This window comes from Pseudochaenichthys georgianus, chromosome 17, assembly GCF_902827115.2.
Source record: "Pseudochaenichthys georgianus chromosome 17, fPseGeo1.2, whole genome shotgun sequence".
Taxonomy (NCBI): Eukaryota; Metazoa; Chordata; class Actinopteri; order Perciformes; family Channichthyidae; genus Pseudochaenichthys; species Pseudochaenichthys georgianus.
The window spans coordinates 39,849,524-39,869,766 of record NC_047519.1 but is presented as its reverse complement, the minus strand read 5'-3'; the positions used below and the strand labels follow the sequence as shown (position 1 = coordinate 39,869,766).

At 43.3% G+C, this 20,243-nt stretch overlaps 1 protein-coding gene across 1 annotated transcript; it reads right to left on the bottom strand.

Moving 5' to 3' along the window:
- Positions 1-1,091: 1,091 nt before the first annotated feature.
- Positions 1,092-8,057, bottom strand: LOC117462015 (Krueppel-like factor 6). The gene is made up of 4 exons (XM_034104045.2): positions 7,764-8,057; positions 4,181-4,751; positions 2,971-3,094; positions 1,092-1,361 (listed from the first exon to the last, which is right to left on the bottom strand). The coding sequence occupies exons 1-4, from the start codon at positions 7,863-7,865 to the stop codon at positions 1,310-1,312; spliced, it is 849 nt and encodes a 282-aa protein (XP_033959936.1). The 5' UTR covers positions 7,866-8,057; the 3' UTR covers positions 1,092-1,309.
- Positions 8,058-20,243: the final 12,186 nt, after the last annotated feature.

Sequence of the window (20,243 nt, the reverse complement as noted above, 5' to 3'; positions counted from 1 at the left end):
TTTCTTGTACGATGTGGAGTTTCAGAGGAGTCTGCTGCGAGACAAACGGGCAAAAGGTGCGACTGCATGGATCAGAGCCTTTATAAAGCATTAACGCACTAGTGCATTCGCACCCCCCCCCGTGTTTGTGTTTGTGTGAAAGAGAGAGAAATCTATTTAACAGGACAAGGCCACTTACATAAGGCATCAGTAAGGTCAACAGTGCATTCACAGATAGAAAAAAAGAGAAGCGCAAAAGTGAAGAAAAAGCAACAAAAATCCCACGAACAAGACAGTTGCCAAGCAATAGTGGTATCCCCAACTTATCGAGAACATAACAACACAAAATGACTGCCTTAAGTGTTTTGTACAATACTATGATATTGAGTAATATGAAGGTAGCTGCTCTCGAATGGATTTTGTTGTCCAATAAGCAAACAGGTGAGCAACATATCCCCAGATCCCATGCAACATCTGTTATAATGGCAATAACTGTTTGTGTACAACCGTAATTTTTTTTTTTTTTTTTTTTTTTTTTTTTTTTTTTAAGATACAGAGCTTACACAATGGACAACAAAATGAGCTTTATAGCATGTATGTTTTTGAGCTACGTAATACATTGCACATTTAATAGCTGCACTAAACAAAACGACCTCCTGTGTGTGGACAGGGAGCTGTAGTTCCACCTCCTGGCAGAAAGGGGGAGCTCCACAAAACAAGCCCCTACTCCCATCCACAGCCGATAGACTCAAACAGCACAGACAGAACCCTTGCATTCATTCTCGGTGAGACCACCCAAATCCCCCCAAAGATAAACCTCCCTTGTTTAACATCACCCCTTCCACGCCATTCACTCGCAGTCCCACAATGCAACTCCATCCGCTCCGTAAAGCCAGCACAGGCATCCAGTCTCAGGCACTCACAGTCCCCATGCGTACAGGCACACACACTGTCATTAGAGGAACGACCCCCCCCCCCGCGGGAGTCCCATAATCCTCCGGGAAAAAAGCGTTGAACACCATACAGAAGAGTCTCTTCCCGTGTACTCCAGCCCAGATCTTTAAACTTTTTTTTTCAAGTCTCTTCCCGCACTCCCTCCCCCCCCCCCCCCCACTCCTCCATTAAAGCCTTTCAAGAGCAATCTCCACAGTGAGGTGTTGGAGGCACTAAGTATGGTGCAAATAATAGCCTGCGTTGCTTCATCTTTTTCCACTGACTGGAACACGGCGATGTGTTGACGCTCCCAGGACACACCGAGCCTCGCTGATCCCCCACAGGTCAGGACAATCAACCAGAATCATCCCTCAGAGATCTCGACACCGAGGCCATCTTAGATGTGCCTCTTCATGTGCAGTGCCAGGTGGTCAGAGCGGGAGAAACACCTGAGGAGGGAAGAGAAGATTTAGCTGATGGATTTGAGAACCTCGGCTCAAGTCCGCAGTTATTTTTGCTGAAAGATATCTTGGTTGACACGAGGACGCAGAGCTGGATTGTTGTATCTACTCCTTAGTCTATATACAACGCATATACCAGCCTGTATGTTTACGGCTAAAGATACAGTTCATTCAGACGGGGGTTTTCGGGAATGTCGCCTATTTCCCACTTTTATAAAAGTCAGAATCTAATGGAAGCCTTCAGACGGACCTTTTAACGTAATTGGTTTTGTTTGAGATAGTGTCACCATTAGGGTTAACTTGGCTCAATGTCTGAATGTCTTTGGGATAAAGTAATATAATCATATACCCATAGGCAATGGAGGTGAATGCTAGAAAGTAAACCGAGAGTGCTTAAGGTTAGGGTACAGGAAATGTCTCTTTAAAGCATTGTCTAAGGGAAGACTTGCAGTTTCAGACCTTAAAAACCCTCAGTCTATCAGCTATCAGATGAACATGGTACTAAGTTCAGGGACAACACCAACGCATCGCTCTCATCTGGTTTCCTGACGTTACAAGAGATCCCTAGGGAACAATGCCGTCCCGGTGGATCGTTGACATGCAACCCAGTCTCACTTAGTTGTTTTTCTGTCACAACACCTTCTGGTTTTTACTCATCAGAGTAGGGCTGAACGATTAATCGATTTTAAATCGAAATTGCGATTCGAGATGATGCGATTATCAAATCGCAAAGCCTGCGATTTTTTTTTACTTTTTTTTTTTTTTACATATTTTTTTTTCTTCTTGTGTGTCAGTCATCCACACCAATCAGAAGTGCTGTGCTCCACATGTACCAGCCATTGTTAACCAATCAGAAGTGGCCCATGATAGAAGGTGATAGACAGATTGATCCAATCACATGCCAAGTGCTTTTGAAAGTGCCGGCCCTTTCCAAATGGCTTCCAGTGGAGCTTTCCTAGATAGTTTGGTGAAACAAACCATCTAGTCAGGTTAGTAAGGCTCCATCACGTGTTTCTATTACAGGGTGAACCTTAAACTGAAGCTCGACTTTAAGGCAACCCAACGGAAGTTTCATGTAAGTTTAGTTCTTTCACTCGTAGCTCGGGCTGCGGGGTGCTAGAGACAGGAGTATGTTGATACGACCTTCCTAGCCGGAGTTATGGCCGCATTTTACAATAAACTTCCATTCGGTCGCTTAAAAATAAATATCGCAATTCGAATCGCAATATTTATCAGAAAAATCGCAATTAGATTTTTTCCCAAAATCGTGCAGCCCTACATCAGAGAACTCCACTAAACCCTTTGCACTCCACTCTCTTTTCACCCAACCTCTGTACCCTTTCATTCGTCCATTGTTGACCCTCATTCCCCCGTCTACCTGACATGTTCATAAACTAGTTTGCATCCATAAGTTGTGGCTTTGTGCTTGGAGCCACATGTTAAGAGGAGGGGGATTTCAGCTTCACCGTGAGAAGTACATATCTGTATAAACCAACAAGTCTTGATAATAAGACTTGATAGTCCTAGTTTTTCAATGTTTGTATTTATTAAAAGGTCACTCGGATGACAAGTGGTATTGACTGTGCAGCTCTCTCACCTGTCGCAGTGGCTGCATTTGAATGGCTTGGCTCCAGTGTGCTTTCTGAAGTGTCTGGTGAGTTCGTCGCTCCGTGCAAAGCGCCACTCGCAGCCCTCCCATGAACACCTGTAGGGCTTCTCACCTGCAAACCAAAGCATGAACATGATTGTTAAGGAAGTGCATCATTTGTCGGAAGCTGTTAAAAGATGTCATAACCTTCGACACCGCTATAAGTATGTCTGCTAATGCTCTACTACGTGTTGTCCTTTGCTAACCCTGCAGAAACCTCTTGCACACGGCTAACAACAAAGTTCTCATCCCCTGAATCATATATTTGTGTACCTTTGATTATGTCCTTTCACAATTGCTATAAGTGTACGTCACAATATCTGACCGTTTGCAATTCAACATCTCAAATGATAGCCAATATTACGTTTTTTTTACTTTTCCGAGAGGTCTTAAAAAGCTGATTCCAAAGACACACTGCAAGCCGGATCAGGCTCAGCAGATTGAGCCGACTACTGTAAGAAAACGAGAAAAACAACCTCGTGCCTCGTGGGTTTTCAGACCTGTGGTATGCAGCTTTAAGGAGCTGCTCGAGTAGACAGCTTATGTAACGGGGAATAGCTGCTGGAGAAAATAGAGCCTAATGGTCCTGAAGGCCATTAACCATGTGGCTATAACATGGGCAGTGAAGGATGCTAGGAATGTGACTTCCTCTGCTAATGGGCAGCACAGCTGTAAACAGCCGGGCGAGCGTCAGAGTTGACGAGGGGAACTGCTCACTTTGGAACCGTGGACAAAACACTCTCCTTTTTCCTTTTACGACTGTGAATGCAACCGGTTGAGTCCGCGTATCTCCGCGGTGAAACTTGAGAACTGTTGATTTGTTTTCAGGATCCACATCCTCTGGGTGCCGCTCGGCCACAAAGGAAACATCCCTCCCTCTCCCGCCTCCCTCCTCCCTCCTCCCTAGCATGAAGTCATGTTCCTCTGTGTGAATTAGGTCACAGTGGAGGGTTTCCTCCCGACAAACTATTCAAAGTATGTGGCAGCATTTCCAGCACTTTGCGCAATAAATCAACACTTTAGTTCACGCTTTCCAGAGATTTCAGCTCCCGAGAAGAGTGTTTTAATATTTACTTTGTGACTTAAATAAACCTGTCGGGTCAGTATTCCTCCCCCCTCACGACATTTCCAAACACATCCCACTGTCACACGTTGTTACCTGTGTGTGTGCGCTGGTGTGCTTTGAGGTGCGAGCTCTTGGTGTACACCTTCCTGCATCCGTTGAAGTGACACCGGTGCACCCGCCTCCTGCCGTCAGGTGACGCCTCTCCGCTGGTCAGCCCCGACCTGTCAATGCCCCCAGTCCTAATTTTCCCAGGTGAGTGCAGCGCAGTCTGTATCCCACTCCACACCTGGGCCACAGCGCCCTCCTTGCTCAGCTCGGGCGAGGAGGGCGGCGTGCTGATGATGGCCGAGCCCAGTTCTTCGCCAACGTCTCCCAGCATGTCAGTCAAAGGGCTGGAGGAGAATTCGATGGCGGGGGAGAGCTCCTCTGAGCTGTCCGAGGTCTCGCTGCTGGCGTCGGAGTTGAAGCCGCAGGCGTCCATGTGCGGGCTGTCCTGATTGTCTTCTTCCTCCTTGATGTGGGGGATCTTTGGGTCCGACTCTTTTTTCTTGTCCACGCAGGCAAGCATCAGTTTGCCCCACAGGTCCTCCTGGCTCTCGAACTTGAGCTCTGTGGCCGAGACGTAGGGCTCGCTCTGGAGGTACCGCTCCAGCTCCAGGCATGTCTGTGTGGAGGGAAGATGAGATAGCAGTGAGTTCAGGTGCCTGAGGCCTGCAACACAACAAGCTCTTCTCTAGGAAAGTCCCTGAAACACCAAGAAATATGTTTCCACGGGAACACAAACACTGGTGTTCTTCTCTACTCTGTTTATTCTTAGAAGCAGTAGCAGCAGGGGGGGGGGGGGGTGTGATGTGACACTGTTGCACCACAGGCCCTACTTCCTTCCTTTCTGCAGGAAACAGGGACGACACAATGGCCGTTTCTCAATCTCGAGGATGCTGGCTTGGTAGTCGCGTACTTCCAAGCCACGGCTTCGGAAAACGAAGAAGAATGGAACAGGCTAACAAGTGTGCCACTCTCTCTAACGGTTTCAACATAAACTGTACCGAAAATAAATACCTCACGATGTCTATCTAATTATGAACTTGCTTTACTTTCACAGAACACCTTTTTGGTGATAACAAATACATATTTACCAACACATGTTCTACGCCACATACTTATATTTAAATGTGTGCTGCGTCGGTTCAGCCATTCTCCGCAAGGGTTTTTGAAATTGGTTTGTGCGCAAAGCATTGTGGGGATTTTAAGGACGCGAAGTCTACCCATGATGTGCAGCCTCGACATTTCCCCCAAACCAAGGACGCGGCCTCGGTGGAATTCCAAGTATGCTGGACATTGAAACGGTCCTGCTGCGCCACTTGATGACGTAGCATCCTTGAAATATTGGCTTGAAAGCCAGTATCTTCGAGATTGAGAAATGGCCAATGTCCTATGCAGGAACAGAGTCATATATGTTCTACGGGTGCCCTCCGAGGCCATATCAGGGGAGACTACAAGCTCCACATTTCCTTCTGAGAGCATGCAAGAACAAGGTGCTCTTACCCGTGAAGGCTCGCATGTGCGTGTTGGTCATGAAATGTACATATGCTACAGAGCCCCCCCGTTGGGTTAGGGAAGTGCTTGTAGATCTTTTAAATCTATCAATTATTCAGCATAATGTGGATTTAATAATGCATTTGGAGGCATCGCTAGAAATAACATAGCACACCAGGGACCGAGAGGAGGGAGGTCTGGTTCACGGGGGTCCATAAAAAGCCTGGCATGAATACTGCAAGAGCTGCTGAGGATTGTGGGCTTTGAAAAGGAAGTGAGAGAGCACTTCCTCAACCTCCGCTGCAGTCAGTCAGCGCCGGCCAGATATGAGCGCTGCCAACGGGCCTGATGTGCAGTTTCCAGATGAGGCTGATTTTAAATTTGAGTATCATTTGATACGACAATACACGCAACAGTGTTGGCCTGGGGCAAAACATATGAAGGGTCGTGAACCGAGTAAGTTAAGTTAGAAGAAAAACGTCTTAAATGTTTTCTTCTTGCTTTCTCAAACCTTATTTATGGTATTGGTATATTGGTATTGATAGATAGATAGATGGATAGATGGATAGATAGATAGATGGATAGATAGATGGATAGATAGATAGATGGATAGATAGATGGATAGATGGATAGATAGATGGATAGATGGATAGATAGATAGATAGATAGATAGATAGATAGATATACTTTATTTATCCCAAGTTGGGACATTGTTTTCTCCCAGCAGCCATTTGACAGTCAATCTACAATAATTACAACCTTTCTTCAAAATGTAATAACATTTTAAAAGTGTAAGTTGAACACTGCAGAGTTGTACCCTTTCCAGGCCTCTGAAATATTAAAATGAAACTGTATATCTCTAAAGGCTGCTCTGATGCACAGCAACATACTGTACAGTGTCATGCATTCCTCGCTACAGCCATTAGTACAGCCATGATTTAAAAGTGTCCACACTCTGAGGTAACCTTGATACAGAAGGACAGGCACTGTAACATAAACAAGTCCATAAAGCAGGCAAGGTGTCAAAAAAGCATTGATTTACCAGAAACATGCTTTCTCATCGCCTGTGGGGTCACTGACATGTCGCACACACACTTTAAGTCTGAAATAGGGATGTTGTGGGAACATAGTCATTTGGTAATGAGAGAGAATGCTTTCAGGGCAAATGTTTTTAGTCTGCAGTGCTGGATAAATCCCAGGCGAGCTTTAAATGCCTGGGAGGGCGACTTGGCTCGGAGCCCGAAGATATCTGATAGACGGAGAGATAGAAGCCGAGCGACGCGTGGTGCCAATTCATTTCATTTCCCAACAAGACACTTTCGCCCTCCTCTCGTTTCCAGAATCAAACTGCACTGTTCTGTCGTCAGAGGGGCCGCTGTGTCGAGCCACATTGGACCAGAAATCAGCCTCTCTCTGTCAGTCTGTCACTCTCTATGTGCGTGTGTGTGTGTGTGTGTGTGTGTGTGTGTGTGTGTGTGTGTGTGTGTGTGTGTGTGCGAGTGCGAGAGCAAGCGAGAGACAGAGAGGTAGAGGGGGAGAGGAAAGAGAGCTAGAGGCGGAAATACGCGCAATAACGCAAGTCTCGCTCCTCGTGAAATCATGTGCACAAAACGTGTTTTTATTTTATCACAAGCAGATGTGCCTCGCCAACCCGAAAGCATGATCCGATAAAAAGTTCTGCCACAATATGTTTTTTTAAACAGCTGATCGTAACAGAAAACACGAGTGCTAGAAACTACGAGTCACATCGTAGCGATATTATTCAAATGATCCTATAAAGTATACACATGCACTTTTAAGTCAACATGCTGTAGCCTACCACACAAAGTCTTAAAGGACACGACCATGTCATAGAAATGTTTGTCTCGAGTAATCGTTCTTTAAGGGAACTTGCATCACTTCCCCTAAAATAAACATGCACTCCGGATTTAAAAAGGGAAATGATTGTTAACTTTTGCACTAAATCAAAATCAGAGTTCCGCCAACAACTTTGACATTCGCACGTCTGCACGCAGCTGTCATTTCTAAATCAACTTTCCCTCAAAGTACGCTCATTCCTCGCGCTTGTAAACCAAACAAATCGTCACGCGACGATCTGTCAAGCCGTGCGTTTGGATGGAGGGACCACCAGACTCTTTACCTGCTGCCAGTACTCTTCCAGAGACGGTAAAGCTGAAAAGTATCCGGTGTCGTGCACGATCTGGAGCTCCTGGAAGATGCTACACATAGGGAGGACGTCCATTTCACTCCTGAGATGCAGCCACAAGTCGAAGCGAAATCAAGTGGTGAAACGAAGCTTCCGAGAGGGCAGTGTTTGCATGTATGAGAGTCTGCAGGCGCGCGCTTGCAGTGAAGGTTTGGAGCGTGTGACGCACTGAGAGAGCGCACAACACTGAACTCTCCAAAAGTCACTGTAAACTTCCCCCCGATTCAAAATTACACATAAGCCCACCCCCATGTGATTACATTACGTTTCCGCACGTCTACCAATGGGCTCGCGGGAGCGCATGAGCCGCCTACAACACCACTCCTGACCAATGGGAAGCCACAGCAGACTCATCCTGTCTGCTGTGGTTGGTGCGAGGTCCGGAGTGTCTCCCGCTCCCATTGGGCTAGACCCGCGCTATTTTTAGAGCGCTATATAGCACGAAATCGTCTCGTACCAAAACGAGCAAGTCGACTTTTCTACTGAATCAAGCGTGAGCCGCGAGAGAGTAGCGGCAGCAGCGAGAGAGCCGCTCTCTTCTGCGCTTCAGTCTCCACATACACGCACTTCTCTTTTCATTTCTCACGCGCACTACTGACACATCCTCGCGTGTGTGTGAAGTCTCACTTTGGCTCAGTTTCAGTGCGTAATATTCGGAGTGCGACTACACTCAGGGGGATCGTCAAAAGATCTGATCAATTTCTGCAGTCTATGAAACAAATCACACAGACTTCTTCTCATCATGGCTGTCCAGAGATCCATGAGGATTATTACGAGTCTCCCCGTGACCATGGTGACAGTTTGATAAGCTATTACATTATAATAGAGTTGCCATAAAGATGATTATTCATAAAATGCTGTGCAGGTTATTGTAGTGGCAGCAGCTTGAGGCATATCACCAGGGACAGATTTGCTCCTGCGGGAGATAGTGTGTGTGTGTGTGTGTGTGCGTGCGTGCGTGTGTGTGTGTGTGTGTGTGTGTGTGTGTTATCCTCACCTGTGGCTCTCTCATTCTAAAAAAGAGAGCTTCTCTTGCACCAAATCGTGTTCACTGTTTCTCGATTACATTCATGAACCCACAATGTCGAGTTCCTCTAGAAGCAGCAGAAGAAGAACACAAAGTGTGTGCCACCCACGATGCTTGGTGAGAGTTTCTAATATAAGATCCCGATATATATCTCACAGCTCTATGACATCCTAAAAATACACACTGGCACTCTATCAGAAATCTATTTGCCTTTCCCCTCCTTTGATTGTAGATAATCATTGCTCTGCAGGGATCGGTGCACCCCCCCTCTCCTCGCCCACAGATCAAAGAAGCATGAATATTAATCAGAGGTAATAGGCACTACATGTTGATATATGAGCAGATTTATGCCCCCGATATGTGCTCTGCTTCGGGCTTTATCACTGGCATAAAAACTTAATTTGTAAAATGTCATGTCATAAAACTTAAAAAGTTCATTATTCCAGGGCTTTAAAATACATGTGATCCGGTCTGTGGAGGAATTAAGCTTCCTTTGTTAAGTGAGGAGTTAAATTGCCTACTTCCCTTCAGCTATTATGACAAACTACATGTTAATTAATTAAAAATACTGCCTTTCAGCAGAAATAAATCGAATTCAATGTCAATCAAAACACTATGACTCACACCGTATTACGCTTACGTACAGGACATGTGAGTACAACTACATATCCAGTTGCATAAGATGTGGGATAAAGTTGAAAATGAAGCAGAACAACAGCGGCTTTGACGAGTTAAAGGCAGGCGATGTGACAAACAACATATTTGGAAACAGAGCACCATTGTTGGCGCCGTCGGCCCGGTCCAGCGCCTCCACAACGGAGAGTCTTTTGTTGAGATCTCAGCTGTGGGCACATTTGCTGCACTCAGCAGCATCACATTCTGCCATGAGTCCACAGGGTTCAGGGACAGAGAGCACATGGACAGGTCTCTGTTGTGACACAGACAACTAATAGAAGAGGGACGAGTCATGCTTCCCCAAAGCACCAGTGAATCATTGGTGACCTTATAGGTGGGACCGGGACAATAGAGTATTTACTGTAAATCAATGGATGTGCCGGAAGGCGGTCACAATACAAAGAAAAACAGACATAATGAAACCATTTTTTTTTTTGCTTCCTCTAAGAAAACATGTGTCCGTTCTACTGCGTACCGACGGCTATACGTGCGGCAACAACATTATAACTTGAATAATTATTATAGTAATGGAATAATAACTTGACGGCACTGATCAAGGTTTTCTGTAACTGTCCAAGTCTGTCCACTTTTTATTTTCCATTAAACACTGCCAGAGTCCTTACCATGTTCCTGTTAATGTTTACTTCCTGCATCTCTTCTTCTGCTGTTCCCTTTGGTGTTTACTTCCTGTCTGTCTTCTTCTATTGTTCCGTTTATTGTTTACTTTCTGTTTGTCTTCTTCTGCTGTTCCCTTTAGTGTTTACTTAATGTCTGTCTTCTTCTATTGTTCCCTTTATTGTTTACTTTCTGTTTGTCTTCTTCTGCTGTTCCCTTTAGTGTTTACTTCCTGTATGTCTTCTTCTATTGTTCCGTTTATTGTTTACTTTCTGTTTGTCTTCTTCTGCTGTTCCCTTTAGTGTTTACTTAATGTCTGTCTTCTTCTATTGTTCCCTTTATTGTTTACTTTCTGTTTGTCTTCTTCTGCTGTTCCCTTTAGTGTTTACTTTCTGTTTGTCTTCTTCTATTGTTCCCTTTATTGTTTACTTTCTGTTTGTCTTCTTCTGCTGTTCCCTTTAGTGTTTACTTCCTGTTTGTCTGTCTTCTTCAGCTGTTCCCTTTAGTGTTTACTTCCTGTCTGTCTTCTTCTATTGTTCCGTTTATTGTTTACTTTCTGTCTGTCTTCTTCTGCTGTTCCCTTTAGTGTTTACTTCCTGTATGTCTTCTTCTCTTGTTCCCTTTAGTGTTTACTTCCTGCCTCTCTTCTTCTGCTGTTCCCTTTGGTGTTTACTTCCTGTATGTCTTCTTCTCTTGTTCCCTTTAGTGTTTACTTTCTGTTTGTCTTTTCTTTTACTTCCTGCCTCTCTTCTTCTGCTGTTCCCTTTGGTGTTTACTTCCTGTATGTCTTCTTCTCTTGTTCCCTTTAGTGTTTACTTTCTGTTTGTCTTTTTCTGCGGTTCCCTTTAGTGTGTACTTCCTGTTTGTCTTCTTCTATTATTCCCTTTAGTGTGTACTTCCTGTATGTCTTCTTCTCTTGTTTCCTTTAGTGTTTACTTCCTGTTTGTCTGTCTTCTTCAGCTGTTCCCTTTAGTGTTTACTTCCTGTATGTCTTCTTCTCTTGTTCCCTTTAGTGTTTACTTCCTGTTTGTCTTCTTCTGCTGTTCCCTTTAGTGTTTACTTCCTGTATGTCTTCTTCTCTTGTTCCCTTTAGTGTTTACTTCCTGTTTGTCTGTCTTCTATTATTCCCTTTAGTGTTTACTTCCTGTATGTATTCTTCTTCAGCTGTTCCCTTTAGTGTTTACTTCCTGTATGTCTTCTTCTCTTGTTCCCTTTAGTGTTTACTTCCTGTTTGTCTTCTTCTGCTGTTCCCTTTAGTGTTTACTTTCTGTATGTCTTCTTCTCTTGTTCCCTTTAGTGTTTACTTCCTGTCTGTCTTCTTCTATTGTTCCGTTTATTGTTTACTTTCTGTTTGTCTTCTTCTGCTGTTCCCTTTAGTGTTTACTTAATGTCTGTCTTCTTCTATTGTTCCCTTTATTGTTTACTTTCTGTTTGTCTTCTTCTGCTGTTCCCTTTAGTGTTTACTTTCTGTTTGTCTTCTTCTATTGTTCCCTTTATTGTTTACTTTCTGTTTGTCTTCTTCTGCTGTTCCCTTTAGTGTTTACTTCCTGTTTGTCTGTCTTCTTCAGCTGTTCCCTTTAGTGTTTACTTCCTGTCTGTCTTCTTCTATTGTTCCGTTTATTGTTTACTTTCTGTCTGTCTTCTTCTGCTGTTCCCTTTAGTGTTTACTTCCTGTATGTCTTCTTCTCTTGTTCCCTTTAGTGTTTACTTCCTGTTTGTCTGTCTTCTTCAGCTGTTCCCTTTAATGTTTACTTCCTGTATGTCTTCTTCTATTGTTCCCTTTAGTGTTTACTTCCTGCCTCTCTTCTTCTGCTGTTCCCTTTGGTGTTTACTTCCTGTATGTCTTCTTCTCTTGTTCCCTTTAGTGTTTACTTTCTGTTTGTCTTTTTCTGCGGTTCCCTTTAGTGTGTACTTCCTGTTTGTCTTCTTCTATTGTTCCCTTTAGTGTGTACTTCCTGTATGTCTTCTTCTCTTGTTTCCTTTAGTGTTTACTTCCTGTTTGTCTGTCTTCTTCAGCTGTTCCCTTTAGTGTTTACTTCCTGTATGTCTTCTTCTCTTGTTCCCTTTAGTGTTTACTTCCTGTTTGTCTTCTTCTGCTGTTCCCTTTAGTGTTTACTTCCTGTATGTCTTCTTCTCTTGTTCCCTTTAGTGTTTACTTCCTGTTTGTCTGTCTTCTATTATTCCCTTTAGTGTTTACTTCCTGTATGTATTCTTCTCTTGTTCCCTGTAGTGTTTACTTCCTGTTTGTCTTCTTCTGCTGTTCCCTTTAGTGTTTACTTCCTCTTTGTCTGTCTTCTTCTGCTGTTCCCTTTAGTGTTTACTTCCTGTATGTCTTCTTCTCTTGTTCCCTTTATTGTGTACTTCTTGTTTGTCTTCTTCTCTTGTTCCCTTTAGTGTTTACTTCCTGCCTGTCTTTTTCTGTTGATTTTTGTTGCACACAAAAACCTATATAACACACTACAGGAAATGGAAAAAACCCAAAAGCATAAAAGGACCTTTTGAAACTGTGTACGATTATGAGCGGATCCTTTTGAAAACCCCTGCCATAGACAACACATTCAGACTACTATACTTTATCACTTGACTTCCATTCATCATACTACAGAGGCTCATTCACGCTGGCTCTTGATATGAAAGCCAGTATTTCTCTGTGCCAACCTGAAGTGCCACTTGTGTTCTGTCATCACTCCGTCACGCTCCATGAAACTCTGTATATTTAGCGCCTTCAAATTCCTGCACACCTCACGTTCTTCGAAGTCATCAAAGTCATGCTATCTTTGCATTCGATGAGTCATGCGACATTAAAGAATCAGTGCAGTTGCCATGAAGCAGCGACTGATGTTGGTGGCACGTGGGATGCTGGTCTGTGCCGGGAGGAATCCATAGCAACACAGTAATGAGCATGAACAGCAGACAGATAAGCAGCTCTGCTTTGTACCGGTCAGACATTATTCACGTGTTTATTTGCGTATGTCTCGTGCACTGTTCTGTTCACTGGTTGTGTGAGAGTTTTGCAAATGTGTCTGAAACATTGCTAATATAACATATATTTGTACATTTCCTGAAAGACCAAGATGTGTATAAGTCATTATATTATTAAACATAATTGTATATGCATTTATTCTATTTCATTAACGTTTCTGTTAGTATCTATATAAGTTTGAGTGGGCGCAGTAATCCTATCATTTCACAGCATCCCAAACCAGAACTTTGACTAAGTGGGATTTCTCGTCATTGTGAAATAGTCCTTTTGTGAAACTACAGAATATATCAGGGATCAAGAAACCGTGTCTGCTTCCTTCCAACACACCTATTTTAAAATCCTGCATTTGGAAACCATGCCACAAAATAGTCGCTCACTTTTAATTAGCTGTCCGGAAATTCTTTGCGTAGCAGATAATGGCCATATTTTTAATTCACAAACCGTGCTTGGTGCCTGATTACAAATACACAGTTGCAATTAGGGTAGCAAAAGTGTTGTTGTTGCCAATTGGAATTAACAGTCAGACAGCATAACAACAAGTAACAGAATGAGTAAGACGCCGTGCATGTTGTTGTGTCCACGCTTCTGATTGATCATCTCGCAAATGTACCGTTTGGTACCATTTGGATGCATGAGAGATGTGATTCTGCTAACATATGCAGTGTGTGGCTCCCCAAATGCCTGTCACTTGAGGCTAATCAAAATGCAAAGATATTCAGGGTGAAGGAAAGTACAGTATGTAAGAAGCGTAGATCAGGCCCAATGAGCAGCGGTCTGTGGAGCGACTCACATGCAGTTAATGTAATTGGTTCATTTCATCACATGTCTTAGTGATCTTGGGTTTTGATGCTCTGTAGATGAATCAGAATCATAAGACATTGCATTCATGGAGCAAACATATGACAGGAATACTGCTTGAGGAAACTGAATGTTCCTCAACCTTTTAACACCTTCCCTTAAGCGCATTTTTAACAAGGTTTTCAATTCCCCACAGTCCAACGGTTCGAGGTAGTTATATTGGATGAACAGGAAACTCTTAGCCGAACATGAGTAAGCAGATTCACGCCACTTTCCCTGGATGGGTAGCAATTAAAAACTCTCACGTGGTGTTTACATAGTTGCATGAAAACACAAGACTTGGTCCGAAAGTAGTAATCATGCTACTCATCGAGACAGAGAGGAGTTGAACTGTGGTACACACATTTGTTTTAAAGGGTTTCGTATCATAGACGAGATAAGCTTAATTTTTACATGTTTATGAATGTTTACATGTTTATGAAGCTAAGTACAGCTGATCTTCAACTCCTGAAAAGTGAAACCATGTGTGAAGGCTTTTGTGGAAAGTGATACTGCATTGACAGTGTTCCCAGGGTCAGGGTTAGATGGTTCTGGTCCCACTTTGTTTTCATTTCCAATGTCTGCTTTTCTTCACTTTGTGTTGAACCAGAACAGCCTCATATCGTAGATCGTCAAATACCATTGCTTTGTCATAGCCCTCAGTACTGACAAACAAGGAAGTGAGTTAACTTCGTGGTGGACGGACACAAACACAAACACATGACGTTCACCATCAGACTGTCTGAAACCAAAAATCAACATGGACCTATTTTAGTTGACGAGTACACGTAAGTTTGTGACAAAACTTGGATAACAAATACTTATTTTAACCCAAACCACAAACTTTTCCTAAAGCTAACCAAGTAGTTGTGTTGCCGAAACATAAGTAGTGTTGTTTAAATTCACAACGATAAGCGAGGGTGTGTAGCTGCCAGTGTAGCGGAGTAGTTTGACACAAAGGGCTACGTTAATCAATGATCCCAAAGGGTCATTCGTGACCGTTGGGAATAAGATTTGGCTTGTTAAGTCTACTGTACTCAATATTATTAATAGGAATAAACGTTACTGCTAGATTTTTGCACGAACACACCAAATGGTACGAAAATGTGTTAAAATTATCACAAGCTTATCAAACCCAAAGTAACCAACACATTGATATTGACAGAAAGCTGTGGTTTTACTGCTTGTTTTTTTCTTCATCAAGTTTCCAATATGGGTGATTGTTGATAATGGAGACAACATAAAGCAAGTGGAAGTATGAGAATAAACACATTTTGAGACATATTGAAAGCATAATCTGATAATATACATAAATGTTCCTGTTATTTATGGTTAAACCAATAGCCGCGTTCACACCGGAGTACTTTTCCCCGTACTTTTCCCGTTTAGTTCCGTTAGTACCCCTTATGTCGCGTTCACACCAAAAAGAGTACTTAGTGCCGGGAACCTTTACCACCATTTTTAGTGCCTGCTGAGAGGTGGTACCAAAAAAGTAACAATTTCCATTGGCTGGGCGAATTGCAAACCACGGCCCGTAAAACTCTGAAAAGTTTTGCGAAGCCGCCATTTTATTTGTGGCATTAGCATGATTAGCATTAGCATTAGCCCTGCGCGGAGATGAGGAGGTGTCGGCGTTCTGGCGATTTACTCGGAAGCCTTCCCCAACTCCGGGGACTTCCTGCCGGGGACTCCGGGTGGCAGTATACGCCGTGAAGTTGTTTGCGGCCTGCCAGTAAACCCAAAGCAGAAGAAGACGTCAGCGGCTCATTTGCGTAATCTTCCCTCAGGGACTTATTCCGGTGTGAACGCGATCGGCTCTTAGTGCCCTGGGGTACTAAGTGCCGGAGCACTAAGTGCCGGGCACTAAGTACGGCAAAGTACTTGGTGTGAAAGCGGCTATTGACACACAACTAGGAATCTTGCTTTAGAAAAGGGAGGTTGGGTGAGTCAGCCAGTCCAAAATATACACTAACAATAATCTGACAAAGCAAAACAGGAGTTACGGAGAATTGAACTTGAGAGACACGGACACAAAGAAAGGTCAACCCCTCTGTGTTTCCCACATCCATCAACTGCACATTAGATGAGTCAGGACTCTGCTGCATCCCATCTGAGGAACGCGTCATCTGCTCATCTCAGCGATGGGTGGCCAGGTTCAGCTGACCTGAGTACAGTGTGTTAACCGTTTGCTGGAACCTTGGCAAGCAACATCTGAGTCTCAGGGGAACATTAGATCCAACAGAGCGGGGGGGAGGAAATGAGAGCGAGACAGAATGTGAGTGCCTGCACGTATGGCTCTGCATGTATGGAAAGCTTTTAGGTGACGTAGCATGCGGCGCTTGTAAATGTGGCGCTGGTGACATAATGTCTTAAAAGCGACAAACACTTTCCCAACGCTTAGAAGATATCCCAGAGATGAAGAGAAAATAGCTGCAGTTGATCTGAATGACTTTTTTGTCAATAGTGCTTCACATTCTGCCCGCCTGGGAAAAACAGAAGTGCTGTAGCAAAGGCATTGATGTGCTAATTACGTTGTGATGTCATCTGGCAACCCCTAAGACTTTTTAAACAGCCAATGGCTACTTGAAACAAAAGATTGATCCACATGTGCCCTCTGGCAGTCGTAATGAACACGTGTGCTGCAGTCCGAAACCACGGATATCTCAGCGGCTCAGAATAGAACGGCTGAGTGCGGTAATATTCGACATTTTATGATGATTAACGTTGGAATCAACATTTTAAATACTTGAGGGTTACACTAGTTCAACCAGCACGGGAGATAATGCAGATTAATTTCACTTGCTTATACAGCATAATTTAGCATAAACCCATAAACCCCATACATATAATGGTGTAGTTAGATATAATGGACCTAATCCAATCATGGTGGACGGAGGAGGATAAGTCCCATGACATGGTAAAATAAATAAAATGATTAATTTCCTGCATTTGATTGGTCAATGCAGTGTAGCACTTATACAATGGATTTTTTTGTTTTACAGAAGTGCTCTATTTTTCTTCAAAGCATTCAAAAACCATCACTTATGGGTTGAACTAGAATTGACCAGGCACTTCTTTGCATGTTGCCGCAGCGCTGCACAGAAAAAAACATGCTTCTATTTTTGGAGCTTCTTGGATGCCAGTGCGTGCCGTTGAACTGCAGCGACCCGGGTTCACATTCGGCTCGCGACCTTCGCTGCATGCCATACCCTTCTCGACCTCTCCTCAATGTCTGACAGTGAAATAAAGGCAAACATGCCCCAAAGTCAAAAGAAACCTATTTCACTGATTCAAGCAGCAACACAAGTCAGTGCAGTTCATGTATGTACAGTAGCTTCTTTATTACAGTTTGGGAATGACGGTGATTGACACTTTTCTGCACTTTACCTGATCTACAAATCTTTGCACAGAGGCTGTTTTGAAGTGAACGACGCAGGGTGCACATGTGACCTGAGAGAAAACCCACACATTCAATTGAAGGAAAAATATCTTCAGAAGAGTTGTTGCTTGTCAAAATGCTTTTAAGGCCAAATTAACCGTTGAAGAACTAGAAAACTATGAGAAACTACAATAGTGTTTGTGCATATGCATGAGTGCACTTTGCTATAAGGATTATGCTGCTATGTAAAAGCAGTGCAGTGTTTACTTATGTACCCTTACAATTCCCACGCACCCATCACCTGTAGACATATTTGATTATACCGTATTTTATATTTAGCTTCAGTTTTAGCAGTGTAGCCAAATAGAAGGTCTTTGATGCAGCTGCTAATGCAACGGTTTAATCATGCATGCATTTACCATATAAGGATGTGTCTACCTGCTCCATTGTTCACCTATGCATGGATTCACTTATTCCAGTGTGTGTGTGTGTGTGTGTGTATATCTGTGTGTGTCTGTGTGTGTGTGTGTGTGTGTGTGTGTGTGAACTAGTATTCCTATACTTGTGGGGACCTACATCTGTTTACATAGTCACGTGTGGGGACTCGCCTCCCTTATGGGGACAAATTGGAGGTCCCCATGAGGGGGATCATTAATTGTTGGGTGAAGACTTGGTTAGGTTTAGGGTTAGGGTAAGATTAAGGTTAAGGGTAAGCTTAAGGTTAAGGGTAAGGGTAAGGGTTAGGCATGTGTTGGTTATGGTTAAGGTTAGGATAAGTCTCCAGGAAATCCATGTAAGTCAATGTAATGTCCCCTGAAGTGATGTATACATGGTATGCGTGTGTGTGTGTGTGTGTGTGTGTGTGTGTGTGTGTGTGTGTGTACCTGTAATGAAAGAGCCCTTTGCTGGAATAATCGATGGTTGCCGGAGTGAAGGAGAGTCGCAGCTGACTGTGAGTCATCTCCGCCTCATGACCAGCTGCTCTGAGCAAACACAGACCTCTACATTACCTCGACCAGCAAACCATGAAGAGTTTCTATCTGCTGGATTGCTATGGTTTTGGTCCACCAGGGAACACATAGCTACACTGAATACTGAACTCCTGTTGAAGCACAGCAGCAGGGTGACCGCACGCTAACAACCAGAGGGTCACAAGTTCACAACTGAGACTAACAGGGGTTTTAAGCGAGATCATGTTTGGTTACATTTGACTATTAGTTATAAACTTAAAGGTCCCCTGTTATCCTGTTTATCATCAATATATTACAGGTCTCAGATATATCCAGAGCCTGCCTCTGATTGGCTGAAACACCAAACAGATCATTGCAGCATTACCCATAATCCCCTCTGTTTCAGCCCTGTTTCCAAAGTGCTGATTCTCTGTCTGTTACTTCAGATGAAAACAAGGAGCCCCTCCCCACGCCCCTCTGAGAGACATTTGGTTACAAAGAACTCAATGGTGCTCTAGAGGAGATTCAGGTGATAAGGGGGGGGGGGGTTACCTTGGTTGGAGCTTTACGGAGGAAAAACGGGACATTGTCTTACCTGTTGTTCTGATCAAAAGTTGTGTTCAATGGCATTAAAACGATAACAACGCTGCTGAAGGATAATCCAATGGTTAATCCAATGGTTAATCCAATAGTTAATCCAATGTGTCTGTGTCCCTTTGAAATGATTACTGATAATCCATCTTCATATTTATGTCAATAACGGAGATTTCATAGTTGCTATGAGAGCTAACAGAGTGTATGGCACCTTCCGGTTTTGGGCATTCTGGCTACGCATCACTCTCATTCACCAATGGGTAATGTTTAGATGGATTTTAGGAACCGCCCCTCGATTCTATTGGCTCTAACAGTTACAAAGAGGTGTCAATCATCAAAATCGACCGAGGGGGGCCAGAGATATGGAAAATGCACCCAAATGACCCCAGAAGTGGGTTTTTGTGCTAAACCTCTCTAAAAAGGTCACTTGTTTTGCATCAATCTTGATACAGGGTACTTATTATATGTTATAGTTTGGATTCCTAAAGCTTTTAGTCTACTATCCCATCATTCAAGGGTGGCTTTCACTATAAGTAATGTAAAAATGTAAACTATAATTTACATTTTTTTATATGTTCAATCTGAATTTACTTTAAAATAAAAACATCTATCTTGATTCTGACTCTTCTACATCCAACTCACAGGTGTATCATTACTCTGAGAGAAAGGATTATTAATGTACCCCTTTTAGAAGTGAAGATATGGTCATTTGTTCTGGGCACGTCATTTTCGAGCCTGAGACCTGAAAAACAGGCTCGGGGCATAGGCCGGACATGATCCTTAAAAAAGCGTTATACATTAAAGCGTGCATGGATTGAATTGTTGCATTGTTTGCATTTCATTTTCTTGTTCTTTTTATTCAGACCCCATGCAGACGGAGTGGAGTTGAAATGAAGTGAAATTCAACATCTTCCGACAAGACGGTGAACCATCCATCCCCAAACGATTGCATCAGCTAAACGTGGGAGACGGAAAAATGTAAAAGATAAAGTATTGATTTCAGTTTAGGGCAGCGCGGCCGTTATCATCAGTGAGCGCTGAGGTCGGTTGTTTTAGCTTTGCTTTAACTCTGGAGATTTATCACCTCTGTTGAATCGCAGTGAGAGAAAGAGAGAGATAAATTGAATGCTGATCCTCGGAGGAATAAGAAAGCAGCTTCGCTCCAGAGTGAGATGTATGTGAGATATCAGTCGATGCATTTACGCCTCAGAATGTGATTGATGGCGCAAAATGAAAACGGCAACTCATCAACAATTATTATTATTGAGGGGTAAGTTGGTTTGGAAAGTGAACACTCTCCAGAGTATTATTGAATGATGCACCTATGGAGTTTTATGCAGAAATAAACACTATA

Coding starts and splice junctions, on each gene's coding strand:
- LOC117462015 (XM_034104045.2), bottom strand. CDS start 7,865: ATGGACGTCCTCCCTATGTGTAGCATCTTCCAGGAGCTCCAGATCGTG. Junction 4,752..7,763: donor TGGAAGAGTACTGGCAGCAG/GTAAAGAGTCTG, acceptor CCCTCCACACAG/ACATGCCTGGAGCTGGAGCG. Junction 3,095..4,180: donor ACACCAGCGCACACACACAG/GTAACAACGTGT, acceptor TTTGGTTTGCAG/GTGAGAAGCCCTACAGGTGT.